The 18,815-nt window shown below is 28.9% G+C and overlaps 4 protein-coding genes across 5 annotated transcripts; 2 read left to right on the plus strand and 2 right to left on the minus strand.

The window, feature by feature from the left end:
- The first annotated feature begins 3,337 nt into the window (after nucleotides 1–3,337).
- LOC126265387 (uncharacterized) lies at nucleotides 3,338–4,405 on the plus strand. Of its 2 annotated transcripts, XM_049966672.1 has the most exons (5): nucleotides 3,342–3,494; nucleotides 3,551–3,683; nucleotides 3,739–3,963; nucleotides 4,012–4,133; nucleotides 4,186–4,405. In XM_049966672.1, the coding sequence occupies exons 1-5, from the start codon at nucleotides 3,399–3,401 to the stop codon at nucleotides 4,393–4,395; spliced, it is 786 nt and encodes a 261-aa protein (XP_049822629.1). In that variant the 5' UTR covers nucleotides 3,342–3,398; the 3' UTR covers nucleotides 4,396–4,405. The 2 variants fall into 2 exon arrangements, with proteins under 2 accessions (XP_049822628.1, XP_049822629.1); XM_049966671.1 differs by having other exon boundaries at nucleotides 3,338–3,494; nucleotides 3,739–4,133.
- A 95-nt stretch (nucleotides 4,406–4,500) lies between these two features.
- Nucleotides 4,501–5,847, plus strand: LOC109596152 (uncharacterized). Its single transcript, XM_020011644.2, has 5 exons — nucleotides 4,501–4,692; nucleotides 4,741–4,873; nucleotides 4,926–5,351; nucleotides 5,398–5,519; nucleotides 5,573–5,847. The coding sequence occupies exons 1-5, from the start codon at nucleotides 4,501–4,503 to the stop codon at nucleotides 5,804–5,806; spliced, it is 1,107 nt and encodes a 368-aa protein (XP_019867203.2). The 3' UTR covers nucleotides 5,807–5,847.
- Nucleotides 5,822–14,411, minus strand: LOC109596150 (venom carboxylesterase-6-like). The gene is made up of 11 exons (XM_020011643.2): nucleotides 14,265–14,411; nucleotides 13,960–14,197; nucleotides 10,355–10,498; nucleotides 10,090–10,237; nucleotides 7,545–7,739; nucleotides 6,976–7,172; nucleotides 6,755–6,920; nucleotides 6,523–6,701; nucleotides 6,315–6,465; nucleotides 6,125–6,260; nucleotides 5,822–6,075 (listed from the first exon to the last, which is right to left on the minus strand). The coding sequence occupies exons 2-11, from the start codon at nucleotides 14,149–14,151 to the stop codon at nucleotides 5,886–5,888; spliced, it is 1,698 nt and encodes a 565-aa protein (XP_019867202.2). The 5' UTR covers nucleotides 14,152–14,197; nucleotides 14,265–14,411; the 3' UTR covers nucleotides 5,822–5,885.
- Nucleotides 14,412–16,650: 2,239 nt separating this feature from the next.
- Nucleotides 16,651–18,249, minus strand: LOC109607971 (odorant receptor 94b-like). The gene is made up of 5 exons (XM_020024424.2): nucleotides 17,480–18,249; nucleotides 17,160–17,259; nucleotides 16,999–17,103; nucleotides 16,787–16,942; nucleotides 16,651–16,731 (listed from the first exon to the last, which is right to left on the minus strand). The coding sequence occupies exons 1-5, from the start codon at nucleotides 18,247–18,249 to the stop codon at nucleotides 16,651–16,653; spliced, it is 1,212 nt and encodes a 403-aa protein (XP_019879983.2).
- Nucleotides 18,250–18,815: the final 566 nt, after the last annotated feature.

Here is an 18,815-nt window from a genome sequence, read left to right on the forward strand (position 1 = left end):
TATGATTTCAATTAAATATGAAAACACACAATGGTTGAATTTTTATAAAAAGATGAAAGTTCTTTCCAAAAAGTTTATTCTATATACAAAATAAATATTTCCCTAAAAAAGGTTTTCCTCAATAATAATCAGATGTTCAGTTAAATATGCCAGGTAAAAAAACAGAAGTATTAATTGGTAATTTTTTTACTGTCGTACTTTCTGATTAGATTAATAAATAGAAAAAGTTGTTTGTGTTAGTATGATAAATAATAAACAGCAGATTAAATTACATAATACAATGAATATTGTCTTTAAACTGGTTGAAAAATACTTTCTACAAGTAAAAATATTTCTCCATAATATATTTATAATATTTCCTATAATATATTTTAATGGTTTCAGAAATAATTTTTAATAAAAAAGTGTGAATTATTAAATTTTACATTTTGTGTACATTGTGATCTATATAAATTGAATCTCATTGCTAAATAATATTTTTTTAATTAAAATGTAAATTCATAATAGCAATATAATATTCTTATAATAATTATTTTATACTAAAATACTTTGAAAATAAACATTTCAAGTACAGATCAAATTATAACAGCAAGAACTGTAAAGAATGATAAAAATTATATAATAAATATCTGGTTCAAGAAACAAAACCTTCTTCCAGTACAAAAGTACTTTTTGCCTACTTGCTTTAACTAGAATTTATATAAGATTTAATATGATTTCAGTTAAATATAGAAAAACACATTTGTTACAATTTTTATTGAAATATAAAAGTATGTTTCAAAAGGTTTACTTTTTTATTTATCTAAAAAAATCATTCCCAAAAATTGAAAATTTGCTTTGATTAATATTTATTCTTATGCATGATGTCAACATTAGTAATTCTAGTTAAATATTTATTATTTTTACTTCATGATTTTAAATAATGACATGACCTATGCCTCAAATATTTAATGCTTATATAACAGTAACTACCCTATAAAACAATTAATTTATACGCTGCACATCACATATTTAAATTAATAACAAATAAAACACATACCAAAACACACATAACCTCAACAAACACACACACCGACGACTTGCAATTTCGAAAACAATCACACAAATCAAACGAAACTTACCTTTTCGAAGATGTTGCCTTCCTCCAGTATGTTCATGGATGGAACCACTAAAATCCCAACGGGATGACAACCAAACTTTAATTCAAGAACCCCGATTCACTCATAAGTTACGGCACCGGCATCAAGCAGGAGAGTTTTGGCGCTAGATCGCGTCCCCGACTAAACCTCACCGCGTACAAAACGGAACTGAAACAAAAATGTTTACTTTCCTGGCGCGATGCGGAAACGGCCGAGCGACGCCGAACGAACGCATGCGAACTGCAGGACGAAAATTCGATTGAAAAATTACAGGCAATAATCGGTTTTTTTTTTTGGTCATAGATATCGTATTGTGTTTATCTCATTCAAGTTTGTTTTGCTAATACAATAATTGCGTAAGTTCCGGGAAAAGTTCTAGGAGCCTACTTATATTTATCTTATCCTTTGTTTTGATAATCCTAAAATGTGTAATTGTAGGCAAACCCTAGAAAAAAGCTCCCATTTAACCCCCTAGAATAAATTAGTACTAAATTTTATTACTAAATTTGCAATGTGTAATTTTAAGCAACTTCAAACAAAGGCTTCAATTCAAATATTCAAAGAAAAGGCAAAAATTAGATTATAATGGGACCAACTTAGCCCTCCCAAATATTGTACTGCCATTTATTTATCTTTTTACTTGTTTTACTAATCCTAAAATATGTAATATTAGGCAAAAGGTAGAAAAAAATTTCTGTTTAAACATTCAAAACAAAGATATATATTTAAAACATTTTGTCCCTTTTACCTCATAGAATAGAATAGTACCATATATTTGTAATAATTTAATCAATGTTATGACAACGTGTGATTTTAAATAAGCAGTAGTAAACAGCTTCTATTCAAATTTTCAAAGTACAACCAAAGATAAAATACAGTGTGACCCACTTAGCACTGTAGAATAGTATACTGCCATTTATTATCTTACTCAAATTTGTTTTGTTAACCCCCTAGAATAACATAGTACTACATTTTTTACTAATTTGACAATAGGTAATTTTAGAAAAACTGCAGAAAAAGGCTTCGATTAAAATATTTAGATTAGAAACAAAGATAAACTACAATGTGACCCATTTAGCCCTCTAGAATAAAGTACTGTAATTTAACTAATAAATTAAATAAAGATTTTTTAGACCCTTTAGAATACTGTCAAAAAAATCCTAGAATATTAGACAAAGAGATAGAGGAAGTGGAAAATATTCTTATTGCTATACTTCAATAAATATTCATAAACCAACTCATTTATATATGAGGACATTTTTATTATTAAATCGAAGTAACAAACAAGTAATCAAATGAATTAAATAATTCATGACATTCTTATTCAAAAAATATAGTCCTATAACGTAATAAAAATAAATCAGAGAAAAATTCCAAAACATACGGGTTCGAAGGTGGGAAGAAAATTGAATTTAAAAATCATATGTGGAAACGGCATCTCGATTCGACGTAGCGGTGGACCGACGCGTGACTCATCGCATTCGAAGATTGTAACCGGTATCTTGGAGGTGTGATGTTTATTGCCGGTTTCAGTCCGAGCGGCTTTGAAAAACATGACGTGATGAAGTAATATTGTTTTGCTCTTAAGTCACCATGTCTAAGGTTCATTAATTTCCTTTCCCAGCCTAAACAATACTGACAGAAAATTAAAAAATACATATTAGGCTGCTCTGCAAAAGTCTCAACATTATTCGTTAACCCCAACTTAATATTTGTTTGTTTTCAGACTGAATAAACGTATGAATTATTTGACTTCTGTCTAAAATTAAATTGCTCCGATATTTTTTTTTTATTTAGATTTGAAATGAGATAGAGTGTGCCGCATTTTTCAAATACCAAACTAGATAGCGGACAGTGGATTTGAATTTTTTTATTAAAACCCTTACTGATAAATTTAATACACGAAATACCCAAAGTATCATTTCTCATTTTGCCGGCAAAAAGCCGTGACAAAAAGGCACCAGCAACCCTCGTCAAAGCGGGGACGCTTTTCCTGAAGTGACACCCCCCTGAAGCTGAACAAAGTTCAACTTGTCTGTACTGTTTTCTGAAATGAGCAAACACAAACGACACCATTTTGTAAATAATAGACCAGTATCTGGGAGAATAGTGAGCACATGTTCTTTATATTTTTTTGTGAGAACTCCGATAATGATGTCATTAAATTCTGTACTTTTTGATTTACGAATGACAATATGTCAGTTGTGCCATAACTGGAGAGATGTAAAGAAATTTTTCGTGCCTAAATTCAACGTGAATATGTTTTCCCCAATAATTTGGAGACGATTGGGCATCGGCCTAAAAATTCAGGACTTAACTGACATATTTTTTGACAAAATTATCCAATTAATTCAAGTACGAAAAACAACTAAACGTTCAATTCAATTCAATAAAATAATTTATTATTTCAGAAATATTACATGCCTAATGACTATTTGTGCAAACTTTTCAACATCATTGATGATGAAAGTTCTGTGTGCACCTACTCAAATCACATTTATAACAACTTGTGGGATTTCAAATCGATAATTGCACTTGATGAAAGTAAGTTCGTTAATGTAACCCCCAAACAAAGATTTACATCGCCACCTTCCCTAAGGGAACCATAATAAAATTGCTGGTGTCTTGGTGTTAAGAAAAGTTACATTATTCGAATATGGCAGGGCGATTAGTAGGGCATCCCTTGTTGAAGGAAAAAGTTACATTCAAATGACGGAGATTGCAAACAAATTGCAAAAAGGAATTGACGTTTTTGATATATTCCACTGTGATCAAGTACTCAGATACTATTTGTTGTGCGTCCTCCCTGAGTATAGAAAAATGGGTACCACGCAAATAATTAAAATTGACTACTTTATAGATTTGAGTGTAGGTTTAGGTATGAATCTGTTCGATGTGGCCATTGATGTTGCTCGGATGTATCAAATTCCGGTCGTAATACATTTTAGTGACCATGTAGGCCTAAAGAACGTGGCACAAAGGGTTCAGATGGAAGTAAACAACCCTGGTACTATTCCTATCATTTTTTACAACGTATGTTTTGTAGGTAGTAAACGAATTAGAGTTTTGCAAAATAGAAGGACTTGAAAGCGGCTTAATTCGTAAAGGTGACATGTTTTCGTACATGGCTGGTAAAGTACCACCCGAACCCATACCTGAGCCACTTAAAAAACCCGATGACGGGAAAAAGAAAGGAAAGAAAGGGAAGAAAGGAAAGAAAGGGAAAAAGGAAAAGAAGGGCAAAAAGAAAAAATAAATATATCTAAAACAAACAAACTAGTTTAATTTATTTAAAAGCAAGAAGAAGAAGAAAATTTATTTTTCATGTTGTCAATTTGATTAGTATTTGTTTTTGATAAGTATGAGTTATAGGGCCCGATTAGAGGAGATAAGATCACACCAACAACAAGATGAGATCGACGCCATCGAAAGGAAGCGTAAAGCTGTTCAGGACAGAATCCACTCCCCTATCGTTTGGGGAACGTGGCCCGATGGTATTAAAATCCAAGACTTGGCTCCAGACTTATATGGCAAAGTTATCGACGTAATTAAGGTACGAATTTTCTCAATTTCCCTGCCACATCTAACGTAAATGTTGCAGGATTCTTATATTCCAAATGAAGTGCTTCCCAGAAATGCGAACATAAAAAACGAACCTGATTCATTGGAGTCATATTTGTATTTGGTGCATTATAATTTAAGAGACAGAAAGTCAATCATTGCAATTGATGAAAGTAAGTATTAATTAGCTCACAACATTATATTATTATAACACAAGAAAGTCAGGTGTATCCGAAGCAGAAATTGAAAATGACATCCCCAACGAAGATGTTGAAACAGAAGAAACGGAAGCTGAAGATGTAGAGAATGATAATCCAGATAGTGAAGATGAAGATGAAGCAGAAAATATAGATGCAGACTCCAAGAATATAGACAGTACATACTCAGACGCCAAAGAGATGGAAAGGGGAAAGAAAACTGGTGAGGAAAAAGGTGTAAAAATAGCAGGGTTCATAATAATCAGGGAAGTGGCTAAAGCACAGTATACAAGGATATTCAATCGAGTTCAGCCAGTTAAAGGTGAAGGACAGGTGAAGATCAACAAATACATGGAAGCATTGAACAGAAGTGTGGATATTTATAGTCAATTCAATTGTGATACCTATCTAGAGTATTACATGGTGTATATAATGCCTAATTATAGAAAGACAGGTATGGTATAATCACAAATTATTTTATTTTAATCGTTCTTTTGCAGTTGTGGGTAATAGATTGTTTGAAACTGGATTTGAAGTTGCCCGAACATTAAACATGAAGGTGGTTATGGGTATATTCGATAACAGTTACATTCAAAAATTGGCAGCACGATATGATATGATCGTATGTAATAAATTCAATCTCCTCTTGAAAAATATAAATGAATAATCTTCCAGAAATGTAATGAAATCTTATATACAAGATGGACTACTCCATTAGGGCAACCAATTTTTTGCGACCCCGGTCCTGGGAATTACAGTGCTGTCGTAATGGTTGGAAAAGTACCTAAACTTGAAGAAGACGATGAGGGGTCAACAAATTTGGCGGATGTACAATCGGAATCGCAAAGAAAGTTGAGTAAACAAGACAGAAAGGAAACTAAAAGTTCTATAACTTTTGTGATAGATTAATATAAAAATTAATCATTAAATTATATGTAAATTTATACGAATATTAAAACCTAAATTTTATATAAACCTAACGTATTATCTACAATTCATCTTTTGCTAATTGCTTTCTTGGGTTGCTGTTGAGCGATCTCCAGAATTTCGCTCTTTCTATTAAAAGACCTTCTTTCATCCCCTGCCATTCTGCATCTATTAAATAATATTCCATGTCATCTGTCTGTACAGGTTCCCATATTTCCGATATCACGTTATCTTTTTGTGGAGTAGGATTACTGAAAAACAGTTTGTCAAATTTGTAAATTATTTGATGCACGTTCTTACCCTGTTTTAGCAAAGTTGACCCAAAGATTACTCATAATTTCAGCAACCTTTTTGTCATCTTCGTCTGGAGGATGCTCAGGGAACAACCCATCGCCGACGGGGAAAAGATATTGCAAATCATCAGCGTGACAAACACCTAAAAAGTATTTATTAAGAAATTAGGAAATACCCATGGATAACCCATTTATACCATAATCGTGAGTGGGATCTCCAAAAATTTTAGTAAAACTGGATGTACCACGGTGTCCAAACAAATAATAATATACTGGTTGTTTAGAATATTTTTTGTGAAGTCGGACAGCTTCATCAGCACAATTTAAAAACCAACCATCAGTGTACATCTAAAATATGGACGATATTTATTTGAGTTTTAAAAAGATCTAATTTATGATGAGTACATGCACTAATTCCCTTTTGCTTGAGTTTGTTATATCCATGTCGTGGAAATAGAAATGCTTAATCCTTTTGGTGATTTGTTTAATGTCTTTGGCAGTCTTATCGTACATAAGGGAGATTGGAATCACTCTATCGAAATCCTTGTTAATCTCGTCGATTAAATGAGGGTTTCCAAAAATACCTTCAAACGTACTGTTAATAAATTATACAGTAAAATGATTTTTAACTTTGTACCAGCAGCTCTTAAAGCACCGTCTTCAGTATTGAGTCCTACAACTAATGGAACATTGGCTTGTTTTCCTTTTTTAATTGTGTCAATTGGGTGTTCAGTGAGGAAGGCTCCCTCGTGTTTGTGTTCAACTACAGGCTTGAACGGGATCATGGGATCCAAGTCCCATTCCTGAAAACAGCAGCAGTTATTAGGAAGTTAATTAACATTAGTAGTTGTGAAGTACCATAAAAACTGTGTCTTGTTCAATTATTTTATTGACATCAATTTTTCGGAGGCACTCCACCATCTTTTGGTTGCAGTCAGTGGGGCAACCTAAGGCTTCCCCCAGCTTTTTGGCGTTCTTTGGGCCTTCGCCCTCTGGTGCGTGGGCCCAAATACACAAAGACGTGCCGCTTTGAGCTATGCCTCCAGAAATCAAATCTACAACATAATCCTAATTAATTTGTAAATTAATTTGTGAATGTTAGGTGTGGACAAGGGAAAATTCTTAAGTGCTAGATAAATGGTGGAATAATTTACAATGACTTCTGCCTCACACTTCATTTATTGCGTCAGTTATGCGTATGCATATTGTCGTTTTTACGGTTAATTGCAATTGGTTTTTATTATTTTCACTTGAGTTGTTTTGATATGTACATTCCTGAACAAACTCGTTGTGATTTTTTTTGGTTTTCGATAATAAAATTTTCATTTCAATGCATATTCAACGCAATGTTTAATTTCAGTTTGAAAATGGGGGGCACAAAGCAAACAGAAAATTCATTTCTAATTTGTATGCGACGTTTAAAGTACCTCTGCTCATTGGGGAGACCATGTGATATTGAACACTAGCACCTCCGGCCGATTCTCCAAACAGTGTAATGCTATTGGGATTTCCACCGAACATATTAATATTTTCTTTAACCCATTTTATTGCCAGATTCTGGTCTTTCAGGCCGTTATTTCCTGGAACAACGTCGTCACCGGTGGACAAGAAACCAAGTGCACCTAAAAATAACACATGATGATTTCACTCGACTGGTGGTTTTAAGATATGATTTTAATTGAAGGCAATTAATTTTAAAATATTGGCAATGAAAGACGTTGTGTAATAACTGATTTCAATGGTATTTAAACTTTTTATGCACCTGTCAATTATTTTAATAACAAAGCAAGTTGCGTTAAGCTTGTAATCAATAAAAAGTGTAGTGTAGTATTATAAAATCATGGATCATTAGTTTTGCATTTGCATGTCTTCTATCTATATACCACTGGTTGTAATTGTATACAAGAATTCTATTAAAATGATATTAAAATAATTAAAAAAAATATACTGTTGAAGTGTTTCATTAATTATCAATAATGAATGCGAATAAATTAAAATAACATTATGGACCTAAATACCACAGATATACAAGATTTTCCAAATATCTACTACTTGAATAAATTGGTTTTTGAATCGACCTTTGACTTTTAATATTTTTCATACAAGGTGTCAAATAGGTGCTCAAATTTGGGAACAGATAGACAACGTTCAATAATGAACAAATACTAATCTGCTTGGGTTAAATCGTATTTTATTCCAATGTATCAAACTTTTTCAAAAATGATACATTCTGAGAGTTGTCCACTTTTTCTCGTTCTATTTTCTACAAGACTAAATATTTTTTAAAATTTTTCATATTCCTTAGATAATTTATAAAAAAGGTATCCTTGATTATTTTAGATTATATAGACTGTGGTGGTCAGAGAAATCGCATATAATTTTAAATCCAACATTTTATAAGATATTTAACAAAAAGCTTTAATTTAAATTTTGTCCAGTCAGTATAAAAAATATATTTCAATATTCCATATATATATGAGTTTTTTTGTTACAACGACAAACGTCGTAAACGCTTATATTAGTCTGATTGAGTTGGCCAAAAAAATAGTACATTCAAAAGTATTTACGTTTTGTGTATGTATTTGACAATACAACTAATTAAAATTTATTCTCAGTAGAATTTTTACTATTTTATTGAATAAATTTACTTTTAGTGAGACGTGCTCTCTAAAGAAGAGAAAAATAATAATTAATATGAAACATCAAGGACTAAATATTGGTGATTTCACTAAAAATTTATCATGTTTTCAAAAAGTGGAACAACACACTCAATTGAAAATACAATAAGACGTCAACTGAATGAACAAAACTTTGATCTCAAAAATTTGCACAAAAATGTATTAATTAGAATTTTGGCGAAGGATCCTTTGAAGTGATGAATTCATATTTAATAGAATAGACGATAAAAAATACATTCATCATCCTCCCCTAATAAAAGTTTGGATCCCAGATACACTAAAAAACTTCAACCTATATTACATTAAATATTTGTCTCACCATTGTGGTGGTTATAACGAACAAAGAGTACTCAACGAAATATTAACAATTTTGTTTAAGGTTATGTATGAATTATTTAACAAATATATATTTTTTAGAAGTATCCTATTTCTCAGATCAGTCCCATTTGGCATTTATTTTGTTTAAAATTTATTTTAAGTAAAAATTTAGTATTTAAGTACAAAATGAATCGGAGAAAAAATAGTGTAATTATCTCAAATAAAATATAAAATATTTTGGTTGCATTTAATCAGAATTTTAACGCCGTTTTCGAGAGTTTTTTTCAATTATCAAAAATAATCAAAAATACTTATAATTCCCAAGAATTTTTATTTTGATATTTGGTGGGTGTTATTATTTTAATTTTTGAAGGAATTGTACATCAGTTTACAATATATTTTTTTATTTAATTAGTAAAGAACACTTTTCTTATTAATTATTATATTTTCACATTAGTTTTTATGGTTTTATTAAAATAATTTAAAAATATTTAGGTGTTTTATAGACACTTTGACTGTGTTTATATCAAAATTAATCAAGAGTAACCTTTTTATTCTCATTTGTGAAAAGAATAAAAGAGCTTAATAGTTTGAAAAAAACACGCAGTGGCGTAAAAAATAGAACGAGAAAAAGAGGAGAACCCTCTGAATATATCTGTATCTTATGAAAAGTCTGTTACACTGAATTGTAGGTATGTATTTTAAGATAATACATACCAAATTAATAAAAAGTTACAAAAATATAGGAAAAAAACAATTATCGATATTTACTTCAGAACAAACTAATTAAACCTAAAAAACGTTTTGTACATAATGAATGAAAAAGTAAAAAAAATCCCAATTTATAAAAGTGAACTTCAATCAATGCGAGTGGTTCAAGTAAATTTGCCCAAACTATCAACGGTTGCTTAAGTGTAATCCACTTCGGCCCCGCATTCCGAATAACGAGCCGAGAAGTCGGTAATAATTCGATTACCTAATCTGTAATTGGTGACTACCAGGACGACGTCTCTATCGAGCAATATGTCAGGCCCGTACCAGAGGGAATTACCGCCGCCGCACAGCCAGCCGCCGCCGTGGAAAAAGATCATGACGGGGAGAGGGTCACTTCCGTAACTTGGCAGCTGAAAAATGCACTTTTCAACTAATTGACATTCAAATAAACTGCGACGTGGTCCGAGGCCCTTCATAAAGTTTTAACTTGGGGGGCTGACGAATCATTCGAATTTCACATTTTTTACCTGTGGGGTGTAAACGTTTAAGTACAGACAGTCCTCCTCGCCTTCGATTTCGGTGGATCTTCGGTAAATGTCCCTTTGCGGACAGATACCGTGGATAACGGTCGTGTCCAACACTCCCTCCCATGGTTCTGCAGGAACCGGTGGCTAAATTAACACAAGAAATGTCACTTGAAATGTGTATCAGTTTGTGAAATGAAGTAACAAGGACAGTTATAGGATGTTGATATGTTGCAAATTATTTCATCAACAATGCGAAAATGTTTAAGGGATTTTTTAATTAAAATTTGCGTTTTACTCAAGGTGAACAACTGTATTTTGTCACAGAATGTTAGATTGAATAACGATTGCATGTAATTGCATGAATGATCTTTTTTACAACTTGTGTGAAATACCAACAAACTGGCACATAATAATGGTCAGAACATTCTATTGCCAAATCCTACATTTTATTTTATGCAGGTTGTTATATATTCATTTGATTTCGTTATAGCAATAAAATATCAAGATGATTATGTTAATCTAAATGAAAAATTTAAATATATATATATATATATATATATATATATATATATATATATATTAAAATGTTAAATATTTTCTTTATTGTCAAAAATTAATAAATACATATAAAATTAAGTCATAATATACTATTAACAATCTCTTTAGCAAAAAATAATAAAAACAAATGCTTTTTATCAAGTTTAATGTAAAAAAGTATTGTAAAATCTTTCAATAATAATGTTAATAACAGTATTTTCATATTTTACTAATTAATATCGATTTAAATTAGTTAATATCTAATAAATTTCTGCATATTATTGTACTATTTCTATTAAAATATTACCCTAAATAAAAAATTTAAATATATTAACTAAAAAAAGGATTTAATATTACACTTAATATGCTAAAATATTAAATATGTTATTTAGTTTATTGTTAAAAATTAAAAAAAGTTTTTTAATAATAATTAATAGTGGCTGAAATTAGTTTTTATATTATTAAGTAATAAAAGAATTTAATGTTACACTAAATATAATAAAAAATTTAATATTTACTTTATTCTAAAAAATATGCATTAAAATTAATCGATGTTGTTCTAAACAAAATACTAATAATAATAATCTATTTTCAACAAAAAAAGAAAAATATTTTTTATGTAATTCGACAGCAAGAGGCTGAATAATAATGTTAACAATATTTACATACTTTAATAATTTATAAAGTGACTTAAATTAATTGACATCTAATATAATGTTTTATATTATTTTGGTGCTTTTAAACAAAATAAAACAATTATTTTTATCCAATTTGAGAACAAAAATATATTGTAAAGTATTTCAATAATAATGTTAACAATATTTACATACTTTTCTAATTAAAAAAAAGTTATTTAAATTACTTTAAATCTAATAAAGTGCTTTATATTATTGTGTTGCTATTAAAATTATCTAACCTTGAGATTAAAATAAATAAATATTTAAATTGAGTTACCATTCAATTTTTTTATGAAACTCTTCCACATACAATTTAGTACGGATGAAAAGAGATGAATATAAATAACTTGAAGGTTACCTGTAACTATCAAATTAGAGAAAGTGTGGAAAATACTATGCTAGAATGGGCTTTGTAAAAAGTGTAATTCGAGTGCATTTAATTTAAAATGACCAGGGTCGATGTTATGGTTTTACACCTAATTAATAAACTGATTCATTGTGAAACAACTAAAAATATTTCATAAGTAATTAGGTTTTTTTTTTTGTTAATTCACTATAATTAAATAGAAAAAATATGGAAAATGCAACACTAGAATGGGCTGTATAAAAAGTAATTCAAGTGCATTTAATTTAAAAAGGCCAGAGTCGATGTGATGAATTTATACATAATTAATTAAGTTATAATTAACATTATTGTGAAACAGTTTAAAATATTTCATAAGTAATTAATTTTTATTATTTTTTTGTTAATTCATTATATGAGGAATTAATTAAAACAGATTTAAATTGTAATTATATTATTGATTAAATAGAAAAAATATAGAAAATGCTACCTACACTAGAATGGGTTGTATAAAAATGTAATTCAAGTGCATTTAATTTAAAATGGCCAGGGTCGACGTTATGGTTTTATACATAATTAATTAAGTTATTATTAACACTATTGTGAAACAGTTTAAAATATTTCGTAAGTAAATAATTTTTATTATTTTTTGTAAATTCATTATATATGGAATTAATTAAAACAGATTCAACTGGAAATTAAATTGTTGATTAAATTAGGAAAAATGTGTAAAATACTATATTGGAATGGGCTTTATAAAAACATTCAAGTGCATTTAATTTAAAGTGGCCAGGGTCGATGTTACGGTTTTACACCTAATTAATAAGGTTATTTATAACATTATTGAGTTATGAGTTTATTCATAATTATTTATAATATTATTGTGAAACACTTTAAAATATTTCATAAGTAATTAATTTTGATTATTTTTTTGTTAATTTATTATACATGGAATTACTTAAAGCAGATTTAATTTGAAATTATATTGTTAATTAAACAGAGAAAATATGGAAAATACTATACTATGTGCTTTATAAAAAATGTGATCAAGTGCATTTAATTTAAAATTGCCAGGGTCGATATTATTTATAGTTTTATATGTAATTAATTAAATCATTTATAACATTACTGTGAAACAGATTAAAAATATTTCGTAAGTAATTAATTTTTATTATTTTTTTGATAATATATCATTTATGGAATTAATTAAAACAGATTTAATTTGAAGTTATATTGTTAATTAATTAGGAAAATATGGAAAATATTACACGAACGTGCTTTATAAAAATGTAATTCAAGTGCATTTAATTGATGATATGATTTTATACATAATTAATTAAGTTATTTATAAGGTTATTGTGAAACAGTTTAAAATATTTCATAATTAATTAATTTTTATTATTTTTTTTGTTACTTATGAGGTTAATTAAAAAAGATTTATTTTGAAATTAATTGTTAATTAAGTTGATTAAATTTCACTTTCTATTATGTACATTTATTATTATTTTATTATAAAGTATTGATACATTTAGTAAAAATATTTAAAATTTTCTTTTTAATTTACTCTTCTATAAATTTGTTTAAGCATATTAAGTTAAAATTATTTTATGCTTCTGCATTAAACTATTATTCTTAACTACTTTGTATATACTACAGAATATATTGATTTTAAAAGTATTCAATATTGTTGTTTCAAACATGAAAAAAATCAGAGTAGTATTATTATAAATATATAGTCAGTCATAATTTATACACTAAAATAAAATCTATCTCACATCTTAAACGAACTTGAAAACAAGAATTTAATAATAGAATATAAATAATTAAGATAAACTTCATAGATCACTAACCTGAAATCTTAATTCGCCCAGAGGCGGTTTGGCGAATATCAATATGTATTTGGTATGTTTAAACATATTTTATAATCTTTATAATAAACTAAACTGTATTTCACAGCTTAAAAGAACATGAAAACAATCAATTTTCTTCAACTATCAGTCTTCATAATAGGATATAAATAATTAAGACAAACTTGATAGATCACTAACCTGAAATCTTAATTCGCCCAGAGGCGGTTTGGCGAACGGTATACCGGTAAAGGCGCTAAATTTCCTGCCCCCTCTGGTGGTCATGTACTTGCCCCTCATCTTACCATTTTTGATCTCCACCTCTGGCGGCTCCTGACCACCGACCACAATTAAAACGTGCAGCAACCCGAACCACGCGAAAACCCGCAACATTTTCTCAATTCTGTTTACCGGAGCACTTCGTCGCGACGTGCCTGAACTTTGTTTAACAAAAAGATCCAATGTTTACAACATATATCTTGAATAAGGTAGAGGGGATTACGTACTTTCAACATTTACACGAGCCACGAGTTTGACTCATTGATTGTTCGTTCGAGTTGGAAATCAAGAGGAGACCAGCTGACCAAGTTCTACTACGGGAACGTTTGTCGAAATACACCTGGGTAACTGGCTCGACAGCACGCCTAAATAGATAACGGCGTTTCTGGTTGTTTCTGGTGTAACGTTTATGTGCATGAATTATATTCAGTGATAGCAGGTCAGTTTTGTCCAAACAACATCGGATTTGTATCTTTTCTGAGTCACGGACTTCTTCGATATCAAAAAAAAAGAAACTAAGATATTTATATCTATAATTGTTCGGGTTTATTACATTAGAAACTAAGTTATATAAAATTTTTTCCTGAATAAACATTTGTTTTTTATTACCTCTTCCTAAATAAATGCTGTAAAATTTTTAATGATCTGTCAGAGATATGTAAAACGTAAAAATATCATTTTCTAATCATTTTTCTTTTTAAATAGTAAAATTTATTAATAAATTATTTAGTATGTTGTTACCAACTTAAAACTTCCACCTTACATCTTGCTTGTACCACTTGTGAATCCCCAATTCTACCAAAGTACCAAAGAAAGAAGTGAAATAATTGATAATCGTCCTTGAATCTGTAATAGTAATTGTAATAATAATGTAATAGGGACTATTAGATCCAGTGAAATATTCATAATAAATAGAAACAAACGATGAAGATTATTTATTAGAAGAGTAAAAAATATAATTTATAATTATTAACAAATTATTTATTATTCTATAACATCGAACTTAAACTATTTGTGAATCCCTGACTCTATACTGTAAAAAGGTATAAAACATTTAAATTTATTTCTTGAATACACGATGTAATAATTTTATGATCTATTAAAGTTAACTAAAAATAAAAATATACATAATAAAAAGAGACATAAAATGAGGATAATATTTTAATTATTTTTCTTTTCAATTGAGAAGTAAACAGTAGAAATTAATATTTAGTAAATGATTTATTATTTGATTATCTTAAAACTTCCACATAACATCCACCTGTGAATCTCCGATTCTACAAATACCAAAAAGAAAAGTGAAATATTTGATAATCGTCTTTGAATAACAGCTGTAATAGTTTTTAAGATTTGTTAGATCCATTAGAATATCAAAATATTTATAATAAATAGAAACAAACAATGAAGATTATTTATTATTCGTTTTTTTTTTTTTTGACAGAAGAGTAAAAATATAAAAATTAAAAAAAATCTTTTCACTTAAACCACTTGTGAATCTCCGACCCTATTCTAAACAAAGAAGTGAAACATTTGAATTTGTTTCCTAAATTCACGATGTAATATTTTTTATGATTAGACATAAGTAAAATTAAAAATTATCATAATAAAAAGGAACATAAATTGAGGATAGTTTTTTAATCATTTTTCTTTTGTGTCTGTGAGTCCCAGTTCTATAAGTATCAAAAAATAAGTGAAATATTTTATATTCGTTCTTGAAAAACAGCTTTAATACTTTTTAAGATCTGTTATATTCACTAAAATATCAAAATATTCATAATAAATAGGAACAGATTATTCAATATTTATTTTTCTTTTTGTCTGAAGAGTAAAAATATAAAAATTAGAAAAAATCTTTTCATAATTAGATAAGCCATAATTTATTAATTACGATCCTTCAACGTCGAAAATAAATTATTTGTGAATTATCGAATCTAAAACTAAACAATGAAATGAAACATGAATTTACTTCCTAAATAAACGATGTAATATTTTTTATGATATATTAGAGGTAATTAAAAATAAAAATTTTCATAATAAAATGGAACATAAAATCAAAATACTTTTTTAATTATTTCCATTGAGAAATGAAGAGTAGAAATTAATATTAATAAATATATTAATTATTTTGTTATCTACTTAGATCTTGTAAGTCCTCGATTTTATAAATATCAAAAAAAGAAGTGAAATATTTGATAATCGTCTTTTAGTATTTTTTACTAAGTCGTAAACATATATAAATTTATTATTTTGGAATCAACTTAGAACTTCTACATAACATCTTGGTTGTGGTACTTGTAAATACCCTACTTTAACAAATACTGAAAAAAAGAGTGAAGTATTTAACATTATTTCCTGAAGATTAGAAGTACTAAAACATTCAAGTATTCAGTTATTTTTCTTTTTAAAAGAAGATTAAAAATGTAGAAATTTGTCCTTAATATATGTTATCAAGTAAATTCATAGTTCATAAATTATAGAAAAATTTATAACACAATAAAAATTTAATACTACTTAATATATTCTATTAATAATTATTATACGTATATATAAATATAATTAAATTGCTTATTCGTGTTATGTAGATAATAATTTCGTAATCTTAAACGTATAAATTTACATTAAAGGTCCCATCTCTTCTTTAACGATGTTCATGTGGTTAAGCACGGCAAAATAAGACCAAGAGCTCCTCAAGATCTAAAAATATCTTATGCACTTTGCCATCCACTCTAATTATGATAATTATACTTACAGTCACAAAAGTTTGCAGCGAGAGTGTGAAAAACCCGCCGGCAAACATTTTCAGTGTGAGTTGAGATCGTGTCATGAAATAAACGAGATTCTTGCCAAATCTTTTTGAGCAACCAGCCCAATGGGTAAAATATGCAGAATTCGTTAATTCGTTGCTCTAAAAAGTAAATTCAAGTAGAAAAATATGATATTAAATATGAACGTCGTACTAACGTGTATTATAATTTCATTGCCATAATAACACCACAAGAATATTTCCAGTAACATGCACATTAAATATAAAATTAGGGTCAAGAATTGGACATCTGTAATGGGGACCTGAAAATTAATTAAGTAAATTCATCATTAAATTTAGTAATGATAATAATACTTACCAAAGCAATTTTGAAGAGGGTGAAACAAATTATAATGACACTAAATAGAAATTGTCCAAATATGCATTCGGTAAAAACTTTATTTAATGTCTTGGTGTAACTAAAAAGCATTAAATCCAATTAATGTATGGCATACAGAGTTGGAAAAAAATATAGAATATTTTTAAAAATTGGATTATTATTCCCTGGGTTTCATGTCTTTTGTAATCTCAGGTTTGGAATCACTTAATCATTAGCAGAAGAGAGTTAAAGGGTTATTTTGGGTTATCAACCCAAAATAGAGTTGGCCACTTGAGTTGGTATTTGGAGCATCTACTTACTCTAAAATATACTGATGCTGTTTGACGCATTCTATCAAACATAAATTCATTTCTTCTTCCAAATTCCTACCATTTTTAGCAGCTTTCTCCATGGCAAATTGTTTTAGGTTCTTAACTGAGTCATTAAGCATCTCCAGTTGACTTGATGCTACCATTATCATACTGGTAATAAAAGTATCAATACTTATGTTTCCCAATCCAGTTAGAGGAGAAGCAAAAATCTGATAAATGTAAGAGGCCACAAAATAAGACTCTGGATACCATCCACCATAAGGCAATTTCTTTTTGCCCACGTCCCCCGGTCCGGCTCCAAGAAACGGAATCAAAGTAAAACAAATGCCACACATAATGCACATAGAAAAGAAAGTCTTGAAGATAATTTTGGAGTTCCTGACATTCGTTTCGAGTATCCGCAACTGAGTGGGGCTTTTGGGCAGATACTCCCGTCTTTCGATGTCGTGTATCAACTTCCAGATCACATCGCCACGTCCACGAAGAACGTACAACTTGACGTAGTGTATCCAGTGCGACATACTCAGAAAAGAGTCGGCGATCATCTGTTCGAAGTCGCCGAAAATGACGTACATGTTTGCAACTTCGCTTAGGGTGAGCACGAATAACAGCAAACCGACGGCGAAAATCGAATAAATTTCGTACAACATTCTTTGAAGTTTCGAGTCGGTGTCGGGCCTGAAATAGCCGAAAATATGCAACGCCTTGATGTTTAGGGAGACGATCTCCCGAAAATTGAAGTGCTCTTCGCTCGACATGTTGATGAAGTGTGAGGGTGGATTTATTAAATGTAAATACGACGCACTATAATTTACCATTTCAGTACATATTATTAAGTAGGGGTTTAATTATTTCCTATGTACTGCGACCTTTTTTATAATGATATAGCTGAACATTTTAATTCCAGCAAGGAGAATTTTATGTTTTATGGAAAAATTCTTTTGTGGCTTGGTACAAACTACCAATTTAAAAATATTTATCCGTAAAAAAATAGATTAACTAAATACTCTAACATCCAGAGTTAATTATAAGAATATTTGTAATAATTACAAAATAATACTCACCATCTAATTATAAACTATAATTTAATAAAATTGTCAAGAAATATTTAAAGGTTAAATTTATTAAAAATATAAATAAATAAATATTTAATTATATTTGCATAATGGGAAATGTTTAAACTTTTGAATTTTGTTTCAGACCTTTACATAAATAGAATATGAAATTTAATATTATACATTTCTCTAATTAAACTTAATTCACATATTAGTCGTTCTGAGGTATTTGAGTCGATTCTGTATGCTAAAGCTCTTTTAATCTAAAG

Source organism: Aethina tumida, chromosome 4 (assembly GCF_024364675.1).
Source record: "Aethina tumida isolate Nest 87 chromosome 4, icAetTumi1.1, whole genome shotgun sequence".
Lineage (NCBI taxonomy): Eukaryota > Metazoa > Arthropoda > Insecta > Coleoptera > Nitidulidae > Aethina > Aethina tumida.